This window comes from Neltuma alba, unplaced genomic scaffold (assembly GCF_004799145.2).
Source record: "Neltuma alba isolate B1F8T4 unplaced genomic scaffold, ASM479914v2 tig00012259_pilon, whole genome shotgun sequence".
In the NCBI taxonomy this organism is placed as follows: domain Eukaryota; kingdom Viridiplantae; phylum Streptophyta; class Magnoliopsida; order Fabales; family Fabaceae; genus Neltuma; species Neltuma alba.
In genome coordinates, this window is record NW_021636785.1 from 168,243 (window position 1) to 191,954 (window position 23,712).

The 23,712-nt window shown below is 37.6% G+C and overlaps 2 protein-coding genes across 2 annotated transcripts; one reads left to right on the top strand and one right to left on the bottom strand.

Annotated features, from left to right (window-relative positions):
- Window positions 1-3,984: 3,984 nt before the first annotated feature.
- LOC114725650 (probable alkaline/neutral invertase F) lies at window positions 3,985-8,105 on the bottom strand. The gene is made up of 5 exons (XM_028912177.1): window positions 8,036-8,105; window positions 6,158-6,598; window positions 5,242-5,691; window positions 4,395-4,953; window positions 3,985-4,274 (listed from the first exon to the last, which is right to left on the bottom strand). Exons 2-5 carry the CDS (start codon window positions 6,521-6,523, stop codon window positions 3,985-3,987), a joined length of 1,665 nt encoding a protein of 554 aa, XP_028768010.1. The 5' UTR covers window positions 6,524-6,598; window positions 8,036-8,105.
- A 3,789-nt stretch (window positions 8,106-11,894) lies between these two features.
- Window positions 11,895-23,679, top strand: LOC114725630 (uncharacterized). Its single transcript, XM_028912156.1, has 10 exons — window positions 11,895-12,201; window positions 12,714-14,315; window positions 14,778-16,157; window positions 16,402-16,781; window positions 17,202-18,982; window positions 20,085-20,523; window positions 22,044-22,191; window positions 22,581-22,684; window positions 23,025-23,116; window positions 23,199-23,679. Exons 2-10 carry the CDS (start codon window positions 12,906-12,908, stop codon window positions 23,273-23,275), a joined length of 5,811 nt encoding a protein of 1,936 aa, XP_028767989.1. The 5' UTR covers window positions 11,895-12,201; window positions 12,714-12,905; the 3' UTR covers window positions 23,276-23,679.
- The last annotated feature ends 33 nt before the right edge of the window (window positions 23,680-23,712 follow it).

Below are 23,712 nucleotides of genomic sequence, written 5' to 3' on the forward strand. Positions count from 1 at the left end.
CTAGGGATTGGGAACCTGTACTTGACAGTTATCTTGTTGATGGCTTGACTATCAACACACATTCTCCACGAGCCGTCTTTCTTCAGAGTCGGAAGGGCAGGGACAACACAAGGACTGAGGCTATGCTGGATATAGCCCTTCTCAAGCAAGCCATTAACTTGACGATTGAGCTCTTCCCGATCTTTAGGGTTCATCCTGTAGTGTGGAAGGTTGGGGAGTTGTGATCCTGGAACCAAATCGATCGCATGCTGGATGTTCCTCATGGGTGGCAAGTCAGGAGATAACTCCTTAGGTGCAACATCTTTAAACTCGTCCAAGAGTTGGGTCACTTATTTTGGAAGGCTGTTAGGTGTTGGTGCAGGAGGAGAGAGGACTTTGGAAACAACGATAAGGATGACATCAACCTCTCTACTTTCTTCGATGAACTGCTTCTCTGTAAGGAGGTGAAGGTTGATAGGCTTAGAGGTGGATCCTTTGGTGGGGGCTAGACCCTTTGCTTTAGGCTCAGACTTCGCAGGATGAAATAAGATGATCTTGCCCTCATGCTTGAAGATGTGGTTATTTGCTCAGCCCTGGATAGTGACATCATGGCCATATAGCCACGGGCGTCCTACAAGAATGTGAGACACATCTATAGGGATCACGACACACAAAACATCTTCCTTGTAGTCGCCCAAATAGAGTGGGACATGACACTGCTGAGTGATAAGCAATGAAGTATTGTCGACCCACACAACTCTGAAAGGCTTAGCAATTTGCTCTGTCTTAAGTCCAAGACGAGCAACACCTCGACTAGAGATCACATTCCTTTCACTTCCACTATCAATAACCAACTTGCATGACTTATCACCGCACTTCACGAAGGTGTGGAAGATGCTGTTCCGTTTCCATGAGTCATCTGGCGTTGGGACAGTCAGGAGGCATCGCATCACTCCAAGATGACCTGATGGCATGTCATCACAATTAATTTCTTTGTCCACATCAGAAGGAATATCGACAGGTTCGATGACGACATCTGGCTCGCTCTTGAGTAGTGCATCATCTTGAGATTCGATAAGCAACGCACGTTGCGAGCACTTTGAAGAGATGTGTCCCTTAGAGTGACACTTGAAACACTCTATCGATGAGCTACTTGTGCAAGCGTTCGAGGTTGATGACTCTCTTGGTCTAGAAGTGCTTGGCCCTGAAAGTTGTTGACTTACCCGTTGATTAGCTGAAACAGCGGAGCTGCGTGTTGGACGAGACTCTAATCCAGAGAAGCTGGGACGCCTGAAGGAGGGATACTTAGGCAGGGAGTCAATGTCGATAGCCTTATAATATGCTTCCTCTAAAGTGTAAGGACGGTTTACTCTGAGCTCCCTCTGTATGTCATCCCTAAGGCCGCTGATGAACCTCTCAATAACCACAAAACTCGGCTCATTTAAGTCATTGCGGATCAGAAGGTCATCGTATCGAGAGACGTAGTCGGCTGTCGATGAGGTTCCTTGCTTGAGGCTGTTCAATTGGTTGAAAAGCATGCTTAAGTGACTGACCAGCATGTACTTTTCCTTAAGCTTCAACTTCATCTCCTCCCAAGTAGTGACAGGAGGTTGCCCTAAGCGTTCAAGGTTCGCTTGGACGTACTGCCAATACTTCCTTGCAGATCCTAAGAGCTTCATCTTGGTAAAACGAACGAGCTGTATGTCACTCATATTGTACCACTTGAAGTAGTCGTCCATGGTGGCTAACCAATCGAGGAAGGCATTCGTGTCTAAACAACCATCAAAGTCAGGTGCCTCGACTTTAACCCTCTTCGTCGCATCATCATTGTAGTCTTGCCAAGGGGTGTCTCGGTATTGTCTGGGCGGTGACGAGTCTCGTCCATACCTAGGACACGTGGCGTATCCTCCATAGGCTCGTCGGTTCGCAACATGGGATTCGTGGCGAGCCTCTGTCCCTTACTCATCCCATGGGTTGTCCTCTTCCTCGAACTGTGGGGGAAGGGTCTCAACGTGTAGCGGTTTAGTCTATGAGTTACGCAGACCTATAGACAGTTGGGAGCCTCTAGTGTGAGATGGTCTAACGGTGTCGGGCTTAAGGTGCGCTTGATTGATCTCAGGGACATTTCCAAGAATCCCTTCTGCACCCTTACTAAAGACCTGCCTATTAATCCTTAGGAGAGAATCCCTAATCTCCTGCTGGGAGGTCCTAAGCTCTTGATTAGCTATCTCAAGCTCCTGAGTAGTGGCTCTAAGCTCCTGACACTGGGAGTTATATTCTTGCTTAATCTTGGCCAAAGATTCCTCAAGGCATTTGGTAAGTTCATTCAGTTTTAGTTCAAAGGTCTGAAGTCTCTGGTCCATTTGGGATTGAAGGGAGCTAACACGAGGTTCTAAAGATTGAAGTGCTTGGTCTAAGGTGTCTTGTCTATTTTCAATATCACGAATAGTCATGCAATAGATAGATGAAAGCTAACAACAAATAATAAAGTAAGTAAAGAGCTACTAATAAAATGAAAATAAATTCTCTCTCTCTCTCTTTTTTGGCTTTTTTTAATAACTATAATATAAAACCAAATTAAACAAATGGAAATGCTAATAAAATATAATATCTACAGTAAATAATAATCAATAGAATGGCAAAAGCAAAATAGTAACCTCTAATATGTCAAACTAGTCATAGTAAGTTAAAGAGAGGGTCAATTGCGCCTTATCAACGCACTTAAAGAGACTAGAAAACTAAAAATTACCCCAAAGTGTCTAAAGGATTCTATGGCCGAAGTGAAAATTTTGACAAAATCTGGGTCCAGAAGTGTAATTTCCTCGAACTAATTGGGTCAGACTGCAAAATTTCAAAATCTAGGGTGAATGCGAAATTTACTGGAAAATATGGGTCGGAATGTGTAATTTTCTCTAAAAATAATATGGAACTGCATAAGCACGGAGGCACGTGGATCTCACACGCAGAGACTGTGATGGCGCATGGAGGCGCGTGGAGGACTTCTGGCAATGAAACTCAGGGAACAGGCCGCATTCCTCGAGGCGAACTTAATGGTGGTTGTTTCACGCTGATCGGATGCCGGACGAGTGAGACTTCTGGCAGTGACGCTTACAGTGACGTTGCGCAGAGGGAGTTCGACTGGATCGTGGAGGCTGTTTCCGGTGGTTTCTAGTTGTGAAACCTTGAGATCTGGACGCATTGTTGCCTACGGTGAGAATGGAAGTGGCGGCGCGGTGAACGGTCGTTCGAAAATGAGCGAACAATGGTGAAGGAGCGGCGGCTGTGAGTGGTTTTGCAACAAGGACGTGTTTGGGGATTGAAAAATGAGTTTGAAAAAGTAGAATGAAGCAATCAATCCAGGCTCTGATACCAAAATTGATGTAGAACAAGAAAGGATTGAAGGGATAAGAAGTTAGAGAAGAGGAAGAAGAAGAGAGGAGGAGCAGAGAAGCAGAGAGAACGGGAGAAAAACTGATCAATAAATTCCAAATGCCAAGTATGATTACAAACTAAAACCCTAAACTATAAATAAAAGAAAGAAATAAAATAAATAAAGGAAATAAAATGAGGGGAGTGAGGAAGTGGGGTGAGTGGAGTAACCATCCACGATCTAAAATACAAAAATAATTAACAAAATAAACAATAATAAAAATAATTAATTAGTTAAATTAAATCTATATCAGTTAATTATTCGAATTTTGAATTCAATCAATTAAATTAGTTAATTTTGAACAATCGGTTAAAAAGTAATTGACGTTTAATAACAAATGTTCGAAGAATTGCTCTGAAGCTTTATGGGCTTGAAGCATCAAACATCCATATGAAGCTTCACTTACATGTGACTCTGTATTTCCTAATCTGGCGCAAAAACTTGGAGCAATATTGTTGGAGACGTAATGTTTAAACTTGTGAAATGACAAATGTAACGAAGAAGCGGGTTTGTGTTACTCCTCCACCTTCCTAACTCCACTGTCCCGCTCTTTTCCATGACAACAAAATCAACAGCTAACATGAATTAGACCTTTGGAGTATAGGCTTCAGATGTTTGTCTTCCTCAAATGATACCATGCCTACAAGGGATGGATCATCCAGCATCATCCTAGCAACCAAGTAACCGGCAATGGACCAGGTTTGGCATTTACGTGCCTGCTTCCCTACGTATCTGCCGAGCTTTCCATCATAGTATTCTGGCCAGTTATCATTCAACAATTTGGTCTCAGCAGTCTCAAGGGCTCGCTTTGCAATATGGGGCCGTCCAATCTTGATGCTGGCCGCCGTGAGAAGCCATAAAAGAACTGAATGAAAACCCAACAATAATCACATTAATAATCCAAAGTGCCAAGGAGAATAGAAATACCGGTACAACTAATTATGACGAATTTCCGTGCAAATGGTAGCTAAGGGCAGAACAGTACCTGGCCAAGAACCCCCATTGTGGTAACTCCATCTGGTATTTTTGGGGTCACATCCCGTTATAATACGCCACTCATCGCTTTCTAAAGCTGGATAACAAACTTTTACTGGCATCTCCCCGATTAATTCCTGCCACCGTGATTCTATGAGGTCCATGATTGCAATGGATTGCTCATGAGTAGCTAGGGACGATAAAATTGCCATGCAATTACCCAGACAAAACCACCGGAAATCCATCCTAGCAGGACTGACATTTCCTATGAAGTAGCCACCGTGATCAGGCATGAAATCAAAAATCCAATCTGGAAGAGAATCAGGGATAACATTAAACTTGTTTACTGCAGTATGTGAGTATTCCTCTGTTTTGTAGCGATATATATCATTTAGCTGCTTCAAATCCAACCAATAGTAGCTTCTCAAATGATAGGTTAAGGCATTTAACCGAGTGACAATTCTTCCCACAAAATCCTTTCCCTCGTCATCTTGCTTAAGCAATTGCAAGGCACATCTTAAAGCCATGAAGAAAAGTGCTTGAATCTCAATGGGATACCCATAAACACCCTGAAACAGCGCATCATCAATTAAAAGTAGGATAGAGTGAAAATAAACACTAGAAACGAATGAAAGAGTATCTAAAAGAAATATCCCCTTTCAAGATAACCATATAATATCGGTCTGATGCATATTCTATGGACTCTTGATTCAGTTGATGTCACAGTCGGCATACAAACGATTTCTTCTTTCCATATAATGGTAGAAAAAACTAAGAAAAATCATCTCATCCTACAATTGATGAAAGCCTTAGTTTCCATTTCGACTATGAGGTATCATAAATTTCTACGAACTCACCATTCTACGATCAATCATACAGCATCCATCAGCACATAAAAGAGTTGGGAACGTGTCAAACCCCTCTGAAAGGCATAAACTGAGAATCAGTCGCATGCCCTTCTGACATTCTGGGAGTTCAGCCAAGGATGTGTCTCCGGTAGATTTTGTATATGCACGAAGCAGTATGATCCACCAAAATCCTGAATCTACTGGAGCAACCCTTCCTATTGCACTTTCACCAAAATCTGCTATCAAGGTCTCAGCCCTTCGGACTGGTTCATGTTTTCGGACCGGTTCATGCAATACTTTGAAACTAGCAGGCATCACTCCTGCTCCTAGCTGGAATCTATCAACTCTTTTCTCCCACGACTGAAGGCGAAGAGTCTTCAAGATAAAGTTTTTAACAATGTCAGGTTCCCCCTTCATCAGAAAAGCCAGCGCACTTGGAACAAAGTCTCTTACAAACACCTACGGACACAAATAGTACCTTAGATAACATCTTCCATCACTGAAAATGGGCAGAATTGGTAAGAGCAATATACAGTAGTCCAACCCCTGTCCCGGTAAAACAAATAGAAGTAAAACACAATGACAAGAGGGAAACATGTAGAAAACTCATTTGTAAAAAATAAGCCAGCTTATTTGGTGTAAGAGTAAATTCCTAGAATTAGAAGTATCGCTTATTGGTAACCAAAAGCTCCAAGTGTTTGATGGCTATACACCGGAGGTCCATGTCATAAATAACTTCGAGGAAAAAGGAAATGAAGACAAACTGGCTATTTTAGGTACAAAACAACCAGTGATGTATCTTACAATCATTATTCATCCCCAGTGTTGTTAGTATGATACAGAGAGTTTATTAGATTTTGTAAACTCATCCCCTCTCCCCAGATGAACATTCAGATACATTTATGAAATGACAAGGTCCTGGCACCTGATTATAATTTAGATTCTCTTTTGAATTATCCAAGGCAGCAATTGTCCCAACCGGTTGACCACGAAAATATACTAAGGAACGCTTCAGAGCCTCCCAACCTTCAACTATGATTGTATGTGGATCCGACGCCGGTGTTACTGGGGCATTAGTAACTGATCCATTAAGTGGAGACAGTGCATTGTCAAGATTGTCCACCGGGCGATGAGTGTTCTCTATTCTTAGTTCACATGATCTCTGTCTGTCTATAATATTCACACCCGCCTTTCGCCTCCCTAACAGTTTTGAAATGTCACGATCCATGACTTCTGTGTCTTTATCTTGTGAATCTGTTTTTTCAAAACTGCCGCTGTGTGAACCATCCATGGAAAACGGCTGATACTACCCACAATTTTAATGCTTAAAAAGAGTATTGCACTTGTAGTAGTACTGCTCAAAATTCTGCAATCAAGCTTGGTAAGATTCAATGACCCAAAAACAGAGTTTCATAAGATTCATGACATAATTAACACAACATGATGCCCAAATTAATTAATTCTATGATTCGGAAACTTCATAGACCCAAGCAAAACCAGCCCAGACGTCTAACTTTTTGGTATAACATGTTAATCCATTCAGTTTGACGCATCATAAGTAAATCTCCGATATCGTATAAAGCCATATAATATATATATATGTATAAATAAAATATTTTTCTCCATATAAATGGTAGCGACTTCGACTTTGTAAAGATTCAAAACGACTCCTGTTAAATATTACAAATAGCCGCCAAGAAAAGTGTTTAATTTGAAGATCCTACTTAATTGAAGCAGATCCTGCTCAGATTGTTAATTCAAGACAATAAACAACACAATGGTCCGTGCGTCCGGCATTCCAGATCACTGATTGAAGAAAAAGTAATGTTCTCCTTGTATTTTACATTCTTGCGGAACAAAGTCATTTCTTAACTGGAAAATATCCCCTGATATCTGAGCTACTCTTTATTTGATTCTGCTTTAACATCAGAAGGAGAAGACGAAGAACGACCATTGATGAAATCAAGGCAAAATTAAAAATGAATGTAGTCTCCAGTCAAAGCAGGAGTTGTTAGAAATTAAAATAAAAGAATGGAGTAATTGGCGGTAATAAATTATCATAACGCATAGTTGCGGACAATACTAGCATTATACAATTTATGGATCCCATTATCAACTAAATACTAACCGGAATGAGTTCATCATGTCAACCTTTCAGATTTTGCAGAGGAATAAACATAAGTAATGTTTGCATAAAAGCCACTGGTGCTTGATCTGTCACAAAACCGCGCGGCTTGAGAGAACAAGTGACACGGATACATATTCTTAAAGTATCGATCCATTTCACTAGAATCTTTGTTTTGCCCGTTGGAACAAATGCATAAATTATTAGGTGAAAGGGCATTGTACAACCATGTAATAATAACAAAACAGACATGTGATTATGATTGTACAAATATCGCCGCGAGACAAGACATATATATACACCACCATTTCTTCGTAGCTGGTGAATTTAGTTTCCAGATTCCAAAGTAGGTTAACTCAATACAACAGAATTTCCATTGGTAACGCAACCTATTAGAGGATTCGGGAAGAAAGAAAGAAATGAAAAAGAGAGGGGGAGAGAGACGGGGAGATAGAGAGAATATTACAAACAATCAGAAGTTGTTCAAGATTATAAGGCTTACACATTATTCCAACCAAGCTCATGCCACGGATGAACGAACCAAAAGACTCCGCAATATTCATGCAATCATATAAAGTGCAGGAATCCACAAACACAAACACAATGCACATATAATAGCTGAATATGCCATCAAAATACAGGAAAGAACCTTGTAATTCAAGATCAGAAAAAACTAACCGCGAAACTCGAGAACCAGCTAGAAGGAGGCACAGACAGAGAAGAAAACACGAGAATAAAATGCACTGTTCTCGGGAAGATTGAAGAGCTTGTAGGTGGTGAGAGCTTCCACAACAATGCATTAGCGAGTAGGGAAGAACGACCCCGTGAACGTCCTTGTCAAAGAAATAACAGAAGAGGGGGCTGTGAGCTTATGAACAACGGCCAGGAGGCAGCTTTTGGTTGAATTTGACGGTTTGGATTTGTTCGGGCGGGCAGATATTTTGGTAACACACACACACACTCTTGAGGTGTGACGGAGTGTGTGAGGGAGCGGGAAAAGAACTAGAATTCTAGAATGCGCGGTTCATTATGTTTTGTACAATTTTTGCCAAGTTTTATTTTCTGATAAATAAGATAGAAAATGTGCCGTTTACTTCATTTGCTGGGGAATTGAAGGGCCAAAACAGAGAGTGAAGGTACAGACATAGTGGAGGGACCGTAATGGCGCGGACTGCAGCGTAACGCGGCGCGTTTCAGACATGGGGGGATTAAGAATAACGTGTTTGCTAGCCGACGACGCAAAACGGCCAACACTCTGTTCCTATTTGGCATGGTTTAGGGCCACTATAAGTACGGCTGGGCTGGCCATGTCAATTTACAATTTTACACCGAGTATTAATGACGTTGGGAGGAATAACATAGAAGGGAGAAAATATTAGAAAATAAAACTTTTAAAAATAGTTAAAAAATTATTATTTGTGTAAATTTATCCTCCTATTATTCTTTCCTTTCTAATTTTCTTCTCATCCAAACACGGTTAAGTTTTAGAAATTAACTTTTGTCATGGCACATTAAAATTATCAATTATAGTGTTTTCTTCAAAGTTGGTAATAGCGGTACTATAAATATAAAAATCTAAAAAATTATTGCAACATTTTCAAAACATTCAGAAGTATAAATGATAAATAATTTATATGATTTTTTAACAAAAATAAAATTGTAAATATTGAAAGCTGTATAAATTGTTTGATATGGTTTTCTAAAAACCGCGGCCTAAAATCTAAACATAACAGTTCATCACGCAATATATCACGAGATTCTTGAATCAACTGTCCCGTGGGATCGATGGCCTCTCTACCTGCCTGGGACTGGAAGCCAATGAGGAATAGGCACATTACCACTCTAAGGGTGTGTCTGGATGAAACCAAACCGTGGTTTGGAAAAGTGATTCTGGAGAATAGATTCTGGGGAGAATAGATTCTGTGAAGAATAGATTTTGTAAAAAAGTGATTCTGAGAAGTGAGAGTGTTTGGATAGTTGTTATCAGAAGCACTTTTTATATATACAAATTACTTAAAAAAAGACATAAGTTAATATGATAATTACAGAAAAAATAGATTTTATGATATATTTTAATTTGAAGGAATAAAATTGTTAATAATATATTTTTTACCAACATAATTAATAATACATAAGATAATATAATTAATAAATAATTAATGTGTATATATATTTATAAAATATAAGATTAAATATGTTTATCAAAAAATATGTTTATAAAAAAAATAACAAGATACATATCATATAGGCTCTCACACTCTCTCTTTTTTCTCCAAAAGCAAAATTTTTTTGCTTTTTCCAAAACCATGGTTTTGACCCAAAACCATGGTTTTGGTTTTTAGAGGGGGTGTTTGGGTGATTGACACTCCAAACCATGGTTTGGGTCCCCAAACCATGGTTTGGGGTGTCACCCAAACACACCCTAAATCTTTAATGGCAGTAGATTTTTTTTCCTTCTAAAAATTTAATTCAAATTCACTGTAGTTGATAAATGAACTATTTTTTCCTTTGTTGGAATAAATGAATTACTCCTCCAATCCTAAATATAAGATTCACTTTACAGTATAAATTACAATATAAAATGAGTCTTATATTTAGGACTGAATGAGTATATTTTACAGTAATTGCAGTGCACAAAAGTATTAGAAATTAATAGCCCATTCAGTTGAATTTTATGAGAGGATAGATATTATCTGAAATCCTGATGTAATTGATTGATTCAAATATTTGATTGGATTTGTATGGTATAAAGAGAATTGTATTTTGCCGTGCTGATTACCTTTAACCTAATACCCAATATGAAAGAAATGGAGTGAAGAAAAAATTTTTAATGACAATTTAAAACAATTTTAAAAATGAAGTTATAAGATTTTAATAAAGAAAAGGATTATATGCAACTGACTCAAAATTTAAAAGGAGTTTGGTATAATGCTGCCAGAAAAATTAGTGAGCTAAAACAGAGAATTTAATTGTAGTAGTATATAAGCAACACTGCTATATATGTTTATGTATAGATACCTACGCACAATTATTCGACTCGCTGGTTCAGTCCTAGATGTATTGTACTGGTTATCATATAATACATGCGCATACACACTTTTAATTAATAAAAATTTCAAATTTTCATGGTGTGGACGATTTGTCTATTAATTTACTATTGTACAAAAAAGTACACAATTTTAATCCATTATATTTATACACTGACAGGAGTAACTTTGTCTCTTAATTTATCATTCCTATTTATTTTCATATTGGCTGTAATGTAACCAAACATTTTTATGTATATATAATTTCTTCTTAATTATGCAGTACTAAAATTTCCATTGCATTTTTTGGGATTCAGAGAACCAAACATGCTGTAAACGTATTGCATTCCATTGCGTTTCCATTCGCTGAACCAAGCAGGCTGCAAATCATGAGGAATTGGAAACTAGACAAAGGCCCGTCCCAACACTAACGGGCGCTCCAAGCTCCAGCTTTGGCTGAGCGGCCACCAGAGCCAATTCATTTTTTTTTTTTTGGGAAAAAGGATCAAATAACATTAAAAAGGAAAAAAAAAAAAGAGTATCCTTACAAGTTACGGGCACAGTACGTAAGTCGAATAAAAATAAGAAAATTTAGTTAATACAGAAGAATGCATAGGATGAACTATTATACTAGCTCCAATCCTAGTCATGCTAGTCATAAAAGTAAATTGACTAATTTAAGAAAATTAAGAAAAGAAGTTAAGTTAGTTATTTGTCATAAATAGGTGTTATTTTTTTTAAAATATCCTTACTAATCAAGTATATTGGCTATACCTACCATTACCATTGTTAAAAGGATTATCTTAGAAAAAATACACAAATATTAGAGACAAAGTGGATTGGGATCTTATATTTAAGACTAAAATAAAATTTAAACGAGGTTTTATATTAAGGATCGGAGGTAGTATTATATCTAGATAAAACTAATTCATGTTAGAAAACTATATTGATAAGTATAGTACTCTTCCGGTCTTTAATATAGGATCTAATTGTTGAGTTAATTTTGGTTCTAAATATAAGATTCAGTTCTCATATTTATCAATTTTCTCTAAATTATCTCTATGGATACTCCCACATCCATAATCAAGTAGAAGAGGAAGAATAGGTATTAAAAAAGATGATTATGGTATTTTAAAAAAATGTGTCATATTTATTATAATTAACTAACTTACCTAATTTTTTTAATCTAATCAAATTAGTTAAATAAATCTTATATTAAAGATTAAATTTATGTGATTGGTTGTTGGTGGTGGTAACAGGGGGGAATCGCCACTGGCGCCAAAAATAAAAAACTTTGTCGCAATCTCGGCGGGGAAAAAAAATATGCTGTTGGTGAATGCTACTGAACACTGGGAGGTAATCCCCGAACGGAAAAAAACATCCGAGTGAAAAAGAACTAGAGTGAGAAAATGGGTCCCGCCGTCAAGGGCTGCCCTGCTCCTTTTCTCCGCCTTTAGTTAAAGGCCCTGCTTCGCTCCTTCTGCTAAACCCTCTGGTTACGTAAATTAGCACTTGGCTTCCTTCCTCTTTTTTTTCCCCTTATAATTCATTCTCTCTTGCTTGTTAACTAATGTTAATGGCGGCTCCGGAAGCGAATGTCAACATGAAAGCTCAAAAGAAAACAAAGAAGCGAAAGCAAAGAAGCCCCGAGGAAACCGAAAGGCTTTCCAAAGCGCAGAGAATCGAACTGAGAACAGTGGAAGATGATACAAAATCAGAGCAGAGAGACTCCCAGTCCAACGAGTTTGAATTCTCCCCTCCATGGAAGAACCTTCAGTTGATTTTATGCATCCAAAACAAGCATCTTGATCTCCAGAGGTACTTTTTCCTCCCTCCCCCCCTTCTGGTTATTACGCTCGATTAACTGATAGCGTAGCTGTTACTCTTTAAGAAGAGCACATTATGTTCATCTCTAATATTGAAGTGTCCTCTCGGAGACTGGCTATATAACTATCAGATATTTCTTTTGCATTACACAAGTTAGTTTCTTAGTACTCTTAGAACAAATGGCAAAACTTTCGTGAGTCATAACTCCGTCAACCCAGAAGGAAGACGTGCTATAGTGCTATCCAAGTTATTGAACACGTGCTAAAAAATGAACCAAAAGCCCGCAGAAATAACATTTCTTCCCGGTAAGATATGTAAGAGAGAGTGGTAAAGAGTCCCATGGGGGCAAAGGCCTTATATAGTTGTACATATCTTGTTTTGTCCAAATAAATTAATTTTTGAGTATATTTTATCTATTTTTTCCCATGCCTCTCGTGAGCCATCCAAAGGAACAATGAGATTTTGTATTGTCACTTTACCACAACAAGTTTGTGTTAATGCAGGAAGATCGAATTAGCTTTCAGTTTTGTGCAATCAAGAATTGAAGACGGTGATGGCACTGTTCAGGATCGTGAAACAATAAAACTGCCGAGACTATTATATCTCCTTAATGATTGGATACAGTCACTGTTGATTTCCTTAGATACAAAAATTTGAGTGACGGAAAAAGATCTCAGGTGGGAGTTGAGGCATATATGGATCTTCGTTGTTGGGAGATATTCAGGTTCTGCTTGCAGGAGTCTTTGAAGTTTAATGTTTCTCTGAATATGTCTCGGCATCTCCTACGGCCTGTTCATTTTATTGTTCAAAATGCTCTATCACTGCTGGAGGGTTCCTCCATCTGCTCAGGAGAATCTTTTATATCTGGTGAAAGGTACAAATTATATGGTACTGCTCTTGATTGTGTTTCATTGGTATTCTCGTCCCATGGTGGGTTGTCAAATGAAAATTTGGAGTTATGGGTTACAACAACTTGTATACTCCTCGAGCTTGTCCAAAAAATGTATATCAAACACCTTGATAAGATCAATATGGGTGAATTTGCTATACATTTTCTGTGTTTGGTGCTTCAGCCATTCTCAAAGTTTTTGAGGGTTCATCCAGCTAGGAAAAATGGATTTTATAATTTTGTGGATAGACTTCTTGAGCCCCTGTTGCATTTGTTGGGTGAGTTGAAGCTTCAGGTAAATGGAAGCAATAGCCCTTGGACAGAGAAGTTGTTGAAGTTGGTGGAAGAAGTTCTTTCTTATGGATTGTTTCATCCAGTACACATTGATGGATTCTTTAGCTTACATGGTGTAGAGATGTATGTTGCTTCATGTGATGATAAATCAAAAGATTCAAGAGCAGTTATTATGAGTTATCATAGACATTTATTTGATGTATTGAGCAAAGTTATAGCAAGAAAAAACACAACAGCAATAAGTAGCATAGGTTTTTTATTTCACTTGTATGTCAATGCGGCAAGAAAGTTCAAGAGAACCTCAGTGCTGCACGAAGCAACTAAGAGAATGGAGAGTACAAGAGATACAAGGCAGCTAGAATCAGGGGAGAATAGCTCAAATAACATGTCTTCTGACACTCAAAAATCGCTCACTAATTTTTTGGTTCACATTATGGAGCCTTTGTTACTTGAGATTGATAAATATACTCAAGGTAAACTTGATGGCAAACTCATGTTGGCAGGGCCTCATGGTATACTAAAATCTATTAGTAACTTGCTTGCTAGTTTTATGCAAGAGAAGGTGTATGTGAGGACAGAGGACATGACTGGAGGAGCTTGTCTTAATTTCTTGAAGAAAATATATAATGTACTAATGTCATGTTCTGCCACTTTGCTATGCTTTTCCAACTATGATGTAAGTAACAGGATAGAAATGGAAAGGCTTACTTTATCAGTTAATGAGATCCTAGTTGCAATAGGGTATCTTTTGGAAATTGAATATGAGGTTATTGGAGAAGATTTGGTGAACTTATGGTTTACAATGTTATCATGCTTAGCAATCAGGGGGACTTTTATGGATGCCCTTGATCAATGTTCATTATCTTCCAGCATATCAGGCTTGGGGAGCCAAATAATCAATCTCTATAGTCAACTTCGCCAGGTTAGTTTCAAAACTCTGATTACTGCTCTATAACATGGCATTTTTTCCTTAGTATTGGTTATGCCCCCTTGTGGTTGTTTGTGAATCTCACTGCCATTTTGAACTCATGACCTATTATGTATGGCTGAATGCTCTCACCAACAAACCACAAACTCACCCCTTGGTGGTTTATAGTACTGAATTTGAATTCTAGGGCGTTGGTATGGAGGAAGTGGGGTTTGGTGAAGCCATTCCTGAATTATTATAATAATGAATTATTCTACCTTTTTCATGTTTTCCTTCCTTGGGGCCTACAATATTAAATTGCAATCTAGGGTGTTGGTAGGGGGGAAGAAAGTTTGGATGCAGCCATTCTTTAATTGTTATAATTATTGTTTCTTCTTCTTAAATGTTGTCATCTGTTGCCTTTTATTTCATTAGATGGATTTCAGGCATGTTCTTACACATGTTGAACTGATGTAGGTGGACATTGCTATTTTAGCATTGTGCAAAGCTATTAGACTTACCATACATGATGAGGCTAATAGTGAAGAAACTTCAAGGTTTTTGACGTCTGTATCTAATGAAGTTCATTCACAATCGGTGGACAGGCTACTATCTTCACAGGAGTTCACTAATGCCATTCATAAGGCTGTTCAATCAATTCCAGAAGGGAATGTGAGTGGTTGCATTCGACATTTAACAGATGATATATCTAAATCTCTTATGTGGTTAAGAGAATGTTCTTCATTTGTTGTTGGTGAAAAATTTAATAAACGACATGTACAACGCACCAGGGAAGTTTTTAATCTGCGAATGGTGATTCTTGGTAGAGGTTTGTCTAGGCTGTATTCATTAGTTCTCGAATCACTCACTATCACTGAGGGAAACAGTAACCTGATTGGAGGTTCTATAAGAGAACTAATAGAGCTAATGCGTCCTTACTTGAGTACTCTAGTACGACAACAATCAAATACCATATGCAACTTCCTTTCAAATGTCATGGGAAATACTGTTGATCAGGTGGCTGGAAAGAGAAAAATTCTGAAGAAATTTGGTAGTTCCAGTCAATGGGTCATTCTGTTCTTTTTTCAGTTGCTTGTGTTGTGCCGAAGCTTACATAGGCAAGCAATCAGCCTTATGCCTCCTGCTTTATCTAAGAAGATGTCTGCTGAAGTGGGGGACTTCATAGCATACTCTGCTCGTGAATTGATGGAGAGGATTGATGGGAGAGACATGGGATATTTTTCTTGGATTGTTCAACCTTCTGCTTCACTTCTTGCTGTTATGCAAAATATCTCTGACATCTATCTTGAGGATTGCTCACCTGACAGTTCTCCTTTACTGTACACATTACACTCTATGACTCTTCAGAGGCTTGTTGACTTGAACAGGCAGATTGTTTTGTTCAAGTATTTGCAAAATATTCATTATAATTCACGAATCGAGGCATTAGAAGAAGAGGCAGTTGGACTTACCAATTTTATGATGGAGAACCTATCATGTGTATATCAATCACCATTCTTCTGTTCTGATGAAGTAAATTGTGAAGATTTAACCTCCCAAGATCCTCATGAAACCAATGGATGGGATCTAGGAATATGTGTTGCATATGATGAGTCATTGCCAATGGCCATGTGGTCAAATCTTTGCAAAAATATTGATATTTGGGGCAATCATGCTTCCAAGAAGCAGTTAAAGAGGTTCTTGAGACACCTGCTTCGTACTTTCCTTCACGGTGTTACAAACAGTTTCCAGGAGCTTGGCTCACTTGAGATTGATAAGGGTAGAAGGGTCAGAGGAGTGACTTTACCACAGATATCATCGGAACTTTTAAGCTCTTCAATTTTGTATGAACAGAAAGTAAGATTTTTTTTTTATTGTTCCTGGAGTTCTCTCTGTCTTACTCACACACACACACACACGCGCACACACTTTTCTATGCTCACTAGTCACTACTAGGTAACTGCATATAGATATTCACCAATCTCTTAGTCAACTTTGGTCTTCCGCCATAAATTCTTCTATTTGTCTCGTTGAATTCTGTAATGCTATGTGGAGTTCTTGTACTACTATTCTAGTTATTCATTCCATGCTATTGTTTTAGTTTACCCGCAGGAATCTGGCCAAAAGGATTTGCTGTGCTCTAGAGAAATCTGTGCTGCCATTGTTTAGTAATATTAAATGTTCAGATGTCAAACTTCAGAGATCACTTAACTGGCTTGAGTTTATAAATGATCTTGACAACTCAGTGATTGTTGTTGATGGAAAAAAGGACTCTTCAGTTGATTGTTCTCCAGTTCAGATGTCAATAGCTCAATCACGTGACAAGGTGCCTGCAGATTTTGGCAGAGAAGAAAAGGCCTCTCCTCTCATCAGCAAAAGTTTTGCAATTTGCCACTGCTTGCTAAACTTTTTATGTTGGATTCCAGATATAAATGCAAGATCATTTTCACTTTATGTTACTTGTATATTCAACCTTGAAAGGTACATTCATATAGCTGCGGGATGTTTCCTTATGGTCTTGTTCATTTTTTGTTTCAGTTGTTCCTGTTAAGATAACTTCCCTTGTTTAGAATCTAGAACCAGCTTTTGCTTGAGTAATTTTATATTGTTAATAGACAGAATCATTTCACCTATTTGCTAGGAAACTCTTGCTTATTTTATCTATGCAAGCAAGAAAATAATTTGAATAGATGAAAGTGTAAAACCTCTCTTGCATGGCAGAAATTTTAAATGCGTTCACAGTGAAACTGACAGCCCTTACAGAAGGAAATGAAATCCAGATGGCCATGATAAAAATATCTAAGATACATTTGTTAGTTGTTTGCTTGATGGGATTCTCTGGAAATAATCCTTGGAGCATTTAAATTGAATGATCCTCACTTTCTGACTTAAATTTTGCAGGCTTCTTGTCAGTTCCTTGTCGCACTTTCAGGATTCGGTGAACCAGGATCATTATTATGAGTTCTTAAGATTATTTGTTTCCTGCCGAAAGGCATTAAGGTATATGATAACGGGATTTTGCAAGAAAGCAGAAGTGGATCCATTTTTACCAAATTTAATCATTTCTGAGAGTACATTTCCTGTTTTTTGGCTTTTCAAGTCAGTTTCTGTGATTCTGGGGCATATAGAGAAATTCTCAGCTAGAGATACTACTCTTCTTAAATTTATGGTTTTCTCTTTAATGGATCATACATCATATGTCTTGTTGGGGATAGGGAAATATCAAATCATTCACGCACTTTCTACTGATAAAGAAGCTGAGAAGCCTAGTGAAGAGATGTCCAGTTACCGAATTGTTCATGACAAAAGTCATTTACTCCAATCTTCCCTGTCTGTCACTTGTTGCAATGGCTTTGATGCATTAGCACCCCCATCCTCGTCAGCTGTTGCTTCTGTTGATCTCCTTGAGTTTGATGCAGTGAAAAGTTTAACTTTCATAACCGACAATTTGAAGGACCAGATGCAGAGCTTGCGTGTTTCTCTAGAAGATGCTCATTCTGCCGGCAGTGTGGGATTTGGTAGTTCTCTTGAAAATATGAATAAGGTGTCTTTTACAGTTTCTTGCTTAAGTGGAATTTTGTGGAGCTTTGCCTATGTGATGGACCATGCACATGTGAAAGGAAGTGATCATGAAGAAGTGTGGATGTGGAACAGCAGACATATTTCTAATGTAAATACTTGTACATATGCTCTTGTGGAAGTAGTTGATTTTTCTTCACATAAATTGCTTTCTGATAAGAATCAGCCCTCCGAAAGCTTATGTTCATTGGGGGCAAATTGTTTTACCCTTGAATCCTCATGTACTAAGGCTGATGCCTCAAGGGGTATTCAACAAAAATATAAAGCTGCAATTACTTCCTCAGGTTCGTCATCCCTTGGTGATGGCTCTAAAGGTGCCAGTAACCCAGAGGTATCGCTGGAGCCAGGATGTGAAAACTCCATTGCAAGTATTTTGGTTAGGGCTGATTCCTTGAAGCCTGAGGGTCTCAATAAGCCTTTGTTACAAAGCTTGCTAAATGGTGATCACCCTGAAGTGGCTTTCTTACTAAGGCAACTTTTAATTGCTTCTGCAGTTCTTTTGAAACTTTATTTGCAGAAGGATAGCTCTTCCTTGCTGTCAAGTGTTGTGCCTGCTTTTATTGAAATTTCACAAGTCTTGTTATTAGAATTTATAGAGATGGCTGAAGTCCCTCAACAACCTGCTTTCCTTTTGTTAGATGGTGTTCTGAGTTATCTGAGGGAATTATCAAGCTATTTTCCTTTCTCTGATCCTACCTCATCCAGGAAATTATATACTAACTTGATAGAGTTATACCTGAGGGCAATAGGCAAGACTATATCTTTGCAAGGAAAACAAGCTACTCTAACCTTTCATGAGAGACAGTCTATTGCCAAGAAACTTCAGGAAAGGTCATTTGAGGAACATTCTTCAAGAGAATTGTACTGCTTTTGCTTGAATGAATTTAAAGCTAGGTTGCGGTTGGCATTTAAATCGTGTATAGAGAAGCCATCGGAGATGCATCTCCTCTCTGCTATACAGGCCGTTGAAAGAGCTCTAGTTGGAGTGAGAGAAGGATGCACTATGATCTATGACATAAATACAAGCACAGATGGGGGGAAAATATCCTCAGTTGTTGCAGCTGGCATTGATGGATTTGACATGATTCTTGAATTTGTCTCAGGTAACACGTCAGAGTTTATAAGGGCACTTTATATGTTTATTTTGAAAATTAACATGTTTCATCCTGGTTCATTTCTCTGTCTATTCCTTATTTCCTTTGATGCCCTTTAATTCATGGATGAATTTGTAGCACTATATCTTTATCTATCTCAAGAATTTTCAATTCATTTAAATTGTTTTTACTTTTCTCAAAATCTAGTGAGATTCTGCATATTATTTTTCTTTTCTTTTGTTGAAGTTATTGTACTATAGTTTTTTAGTCCTGGTTCATTTCTCTGTCTATTCCTTATTTCCTTTGATGCCCTTTAATTCATGGATGAATTTGTAGCACTATATCTTTATCTATCTCAAAAATTTTCAATTCATTTAAATTGTTTTTACTTTTCTCAAAATCTAGTGAGATTCTGCATATTATTTTTCTTTTCTTTTGTTGAAGTTATTGTACTATAGTTTTTTAGTTATTATACTACTTCTTGTCATGGTAAAGAATGTTGATGATGCAGTTGAGGTGCATGGTCTACTGTTACGACCTTATTGCTCCTCCATTAGTTCGCTCACTGAAGAATTTCAGAGTTGTTGGTTATCTGATTTCAACTCATTCTCATCTTGTTGATTTTATGAGGAAAAAAAATACAATTACATAGGAGGGTGTTTCACCAAAAGTAAAAAAGACATCCATTCTAGACGAATAGAGACTAAAAATCAGGAAAAATAAATGAGAAAGATTCATAGAAAAGGATATTAAGAAAAAGTAAAATGTTGTATAGTAAATGCAGAGAAAAGTCTGGGGCATGAATAACGGGATTTTAACGCTTACGGTATGCTCACTGGCATTTATGGTGAAGCATATGCATCATCGCTAATGAAGATGCTAAAGTAATTGGATGACTCTTCCTTGTAACTCTTTCTGCAGTGCTCACATTCTGATGGCCATGCTCACTGTGATGACTCGACTTAAAGAAAAACTAAACCAATGAAATCTTTAATTACTGAAATTACACAACTGCTCTTGAAAGATTGTTACTGTTCTATTAATAAACTCTGTTTTTCTTGCCAGAAGACCTATCTAGATTATACTGACATTTTTTTTTTCTCCCTTTTAGGTCGTAAAGGCTTGAAGTTGATCAAAAGACACTTTCAGTGCTTAGTAGCTGCTATTTTCAATATTATTCTACATTTACAGAGTCCGCTAATTTTTTATGGGAATTCAACATCAAATGTTGTCAATGGTCCAGATCCAGGAGCAGCAATTCTTATGTGTGTTGAAGTACTAATTACAATTTCAAGGAAACATGCTCTGTTCCAGATGGATTCATGGCATATAGGCCATCTGTTACGTATCCCTGCAGCACTCTTTCAGAATTTTCATCAGCTTAGAGTTTCTAAAGGTTCTGGCTCATCAGATCCTTCGATGATTTCAGAAGAGCAAATTTCTCATCGAGTAGAAGCAGTGAACTTATGTCATGTCGATCGCCAGTTCTCATTAAACCTATACGTTGCATGTTGTCAACTGTTGTGCACCACCATTAAGCACCACCAAAGGTATAGTTCTTTTCTTTATATTTTAATTTCTAACTAGTGGTGTATGTGATCTAATTTAATTATACAAAACAGAAAAGCGGCATGTGTGATATTAATGAGCCAAGAGTTTAATATTCATCCAAGTCATAAGATCCTGGCGTTTTATCCAAAATTAAGAAAATAGGACTAACTATTTACGACAAAAACAATTAAAGTACGAATATAGTTATCTGAATTTATATATAATCAATTTCTTCTTAGCATTCCCAAAGGAAATGTCCGGGTTCATTTCAATTTAAAAGCTTAAGCTGACAAGTGAAGACTCAATAATATTTAATCTCTAACATACCTTTTATCACGAAATCCCTTGTGGTTTGGAATGGTGGACAAAGAACAGGCCCACTATGTGATATGCTGAGCCTGAATCTTGGTTTAAATGACAAGGATCAAGTCTAGAGCACTTGGTCGTAGAGGTTATATCATGTCAGTGATCATCTGAGTTCAAGTTATTGGGTAAAGCCCCTTATGCATTGTGCTCAAATTTAATGTAAAGAATCGAGAGTGGCGTCCATTGAGTTTTACTCCACCTGGTCATACAGAGGTTTTGATATGATGTCAAGAGCTAATTCAACATCAAAACTTTGACTTGTTGAGCGCGAAGAATTTTATTGATAAATTCTAAGGCAAAGGACATTTTTAAATAAATAAAGACCCAATTTTAGGACGTTATATGTCAACAGTACACATTTCCATGCCATTAATCTCATGTAAGTCAAAACTCGAAAGTCAATAATAAAACCCTATCACTAATTCAAACCGCTTGAAGATTCCCCACCGGCCTTCCCAAATGTTCTGTGGGTTGTGGGATGGAATAGGCTTAAGCAGGAATTGGTTGTCTGTCAATGACTCGAGAATCCTCTTTCTTTGGTTTGAATGTGTGCTTCGAGGATAGCTGGGATGTCTAGATTAGTGGCTGTGCTGCTTGAAGATGTGCAATTTTGGGAGGTTCTTTCGTGTTTAATGTACCTAATAGTCAAAAGGCTGTGTTCTAGCGGTTGGGAAACAATTATATATGCCTATATCAAGAATCATGAAATCCTATCATCTCAAAATACTAGTAGGTATTGTCACAGAAAGCAATTTTCTGTGGCTTAGATCTTATGATCTAGTAGTTTATACCAATATCTTAACAAGCTTGTTTACTTTCTAATTGAGATATCAAGTTATTTGCATTACATGCTTTGGATATTGAAGTCGGGGTCTTGCACGTATTTGAAATACTGGACCTGCCATCCTGCATCTTTGCCGTTGAAGAAAACTAAGAGGAGCGATAGTATTGACGAGAGAGAGGAAGTGGAGATCAACCCAAGAGAAACTGCCAGACTCCCAGTCTAAATAACCGTTGCCTAAACATATATTTACTATCTTCGCATGATTTTCAGCTTTGTTTTTTGTTTTGGGAATCCAGGAAATGTATGTATTGATGCTTATGACACAATGGTTAATCTCTAGTAAAACTTCCTCGTTTTATATGTTTCCAGTGAGTGCAAGCATTGTGTTGCTCATCTCGAAGCTTCTGTTACCGTACTTCTTAACTGTCTTGAGTTGGTACATGATAAGGGTCTCTTTTCATGGGAAGTAGAAGAGGGAGTAAAATGTGCTTGTTTTCTTCGAAGAGTTTATGAGGAGGTATGTGGCGTCCATTAGTTTGTCTGTACTTGCTGTATGAGCTTAAATATATCATTACATTGTCTTCTTGCATGTTAATATGGTAAACTTCTTTCTTTTATTCCTACTTTGGGTCTCTTTGTAAACAAGTGTTTATTTCAAGTATGAAAAAACATTTTTTTTTTGGGTATGAATTAGTCATGCAACACTTGACATTGCTCCCTTTCCTAACCTGTAATATTAGTAATGGAAATTTTTGTTTTCAACTTGATTAATTTGCAAATATTTACTGATTGCAGAAGTGGGCTATAGAGAAATTCAGAAATTCATATGAGGGTTATGCTTGATAAACGATGCCTTAGCTTATTTATGTTCTGCTTACCCCTTTTTTATGATTATGCTTGCTGCAGGTAAAACAGCAGAAAGACTTGTTTAACCGGCAATGCTCTCTGTTTCTGTCTAACTATATATGGGTTTATTCAGGATATGGTCCCAAAAGAAGTGGCATCAGAAGGTTGTCCGTCTGTTTTGATATGTTGACCTTTTCTCTTCCGTGTTCTGTGAAAATTTATCTGAATTAGACTTCACTTTCCGTCATAGAGAAGATTGCCCATTTATGTTTCTTCCTGACATTACAACATCCATCTCAGATGCCCGCAAGTTTCCCAAAACACTGAAGCCTTTCATTCTCATAATTTGAATATTAAAATCAACAAGCTGCAAATTTCAGGGGAGATTAAATTTGAGAGGCTGAGCGTGAAATGGACTAACTATAAAAACAGTCGACTTATTGAATGTTTACCTGTTCTCAGTAGCATTGGCTGATGTCACCTGTTGCCTCTGTGACTTTGCAGAGAAATAGATGAAACTCTCAGACCGGGTGTCTATGCTTTAATAGATGCTTGCTCACTTGATGATCTTCAATATCTTCATACTGTTTTTGGAGGTAAACAATCTTGATTCAGTCATATTTATGGGAGTGAAATCAAAATTGAAGGATTTATTCTCACTTCTGTTCTGTTTTGTAGAGGGACCTTGCAGAAACACTTTAGCAGATCTGCAGCGTGATTATAAATTGAATTACAAATACGAAGGAAAAGTGTGACTCGCAAATTTTTTGATCCTGGTAAATTTTTGCTCTTAATCTTGCTTAGTTCTTCCTACTCACATTGATCCATTTCCACCTGAGATGGCAGTATGCCGTGTACTTACTATGTTTACTTAGAGCATGAGAAACCTGATTTATGCCACAATTTTAGGGTTCAAAACCAGAGATCTTAAGCCTACCTCCGCTAAATGAGGTGAACAATTTTGTCTAGATCATTATATTGATAGAGAATGTGTGAAATATTTGCATGGGAGAGACAGAACGGAATTGTACAGAAAGTATGGACGAATGTATTTAAGGTATTAATTTTATACAGATAATCTTTTGTTAAATCTATGTACGGATAGTTTGATATATGAATCAACTGGATACCTCTTTTTTGTTGGTTAATTTTTTGCTAACTAAATCGTGTCTATGAATCATGTGGTGACAAT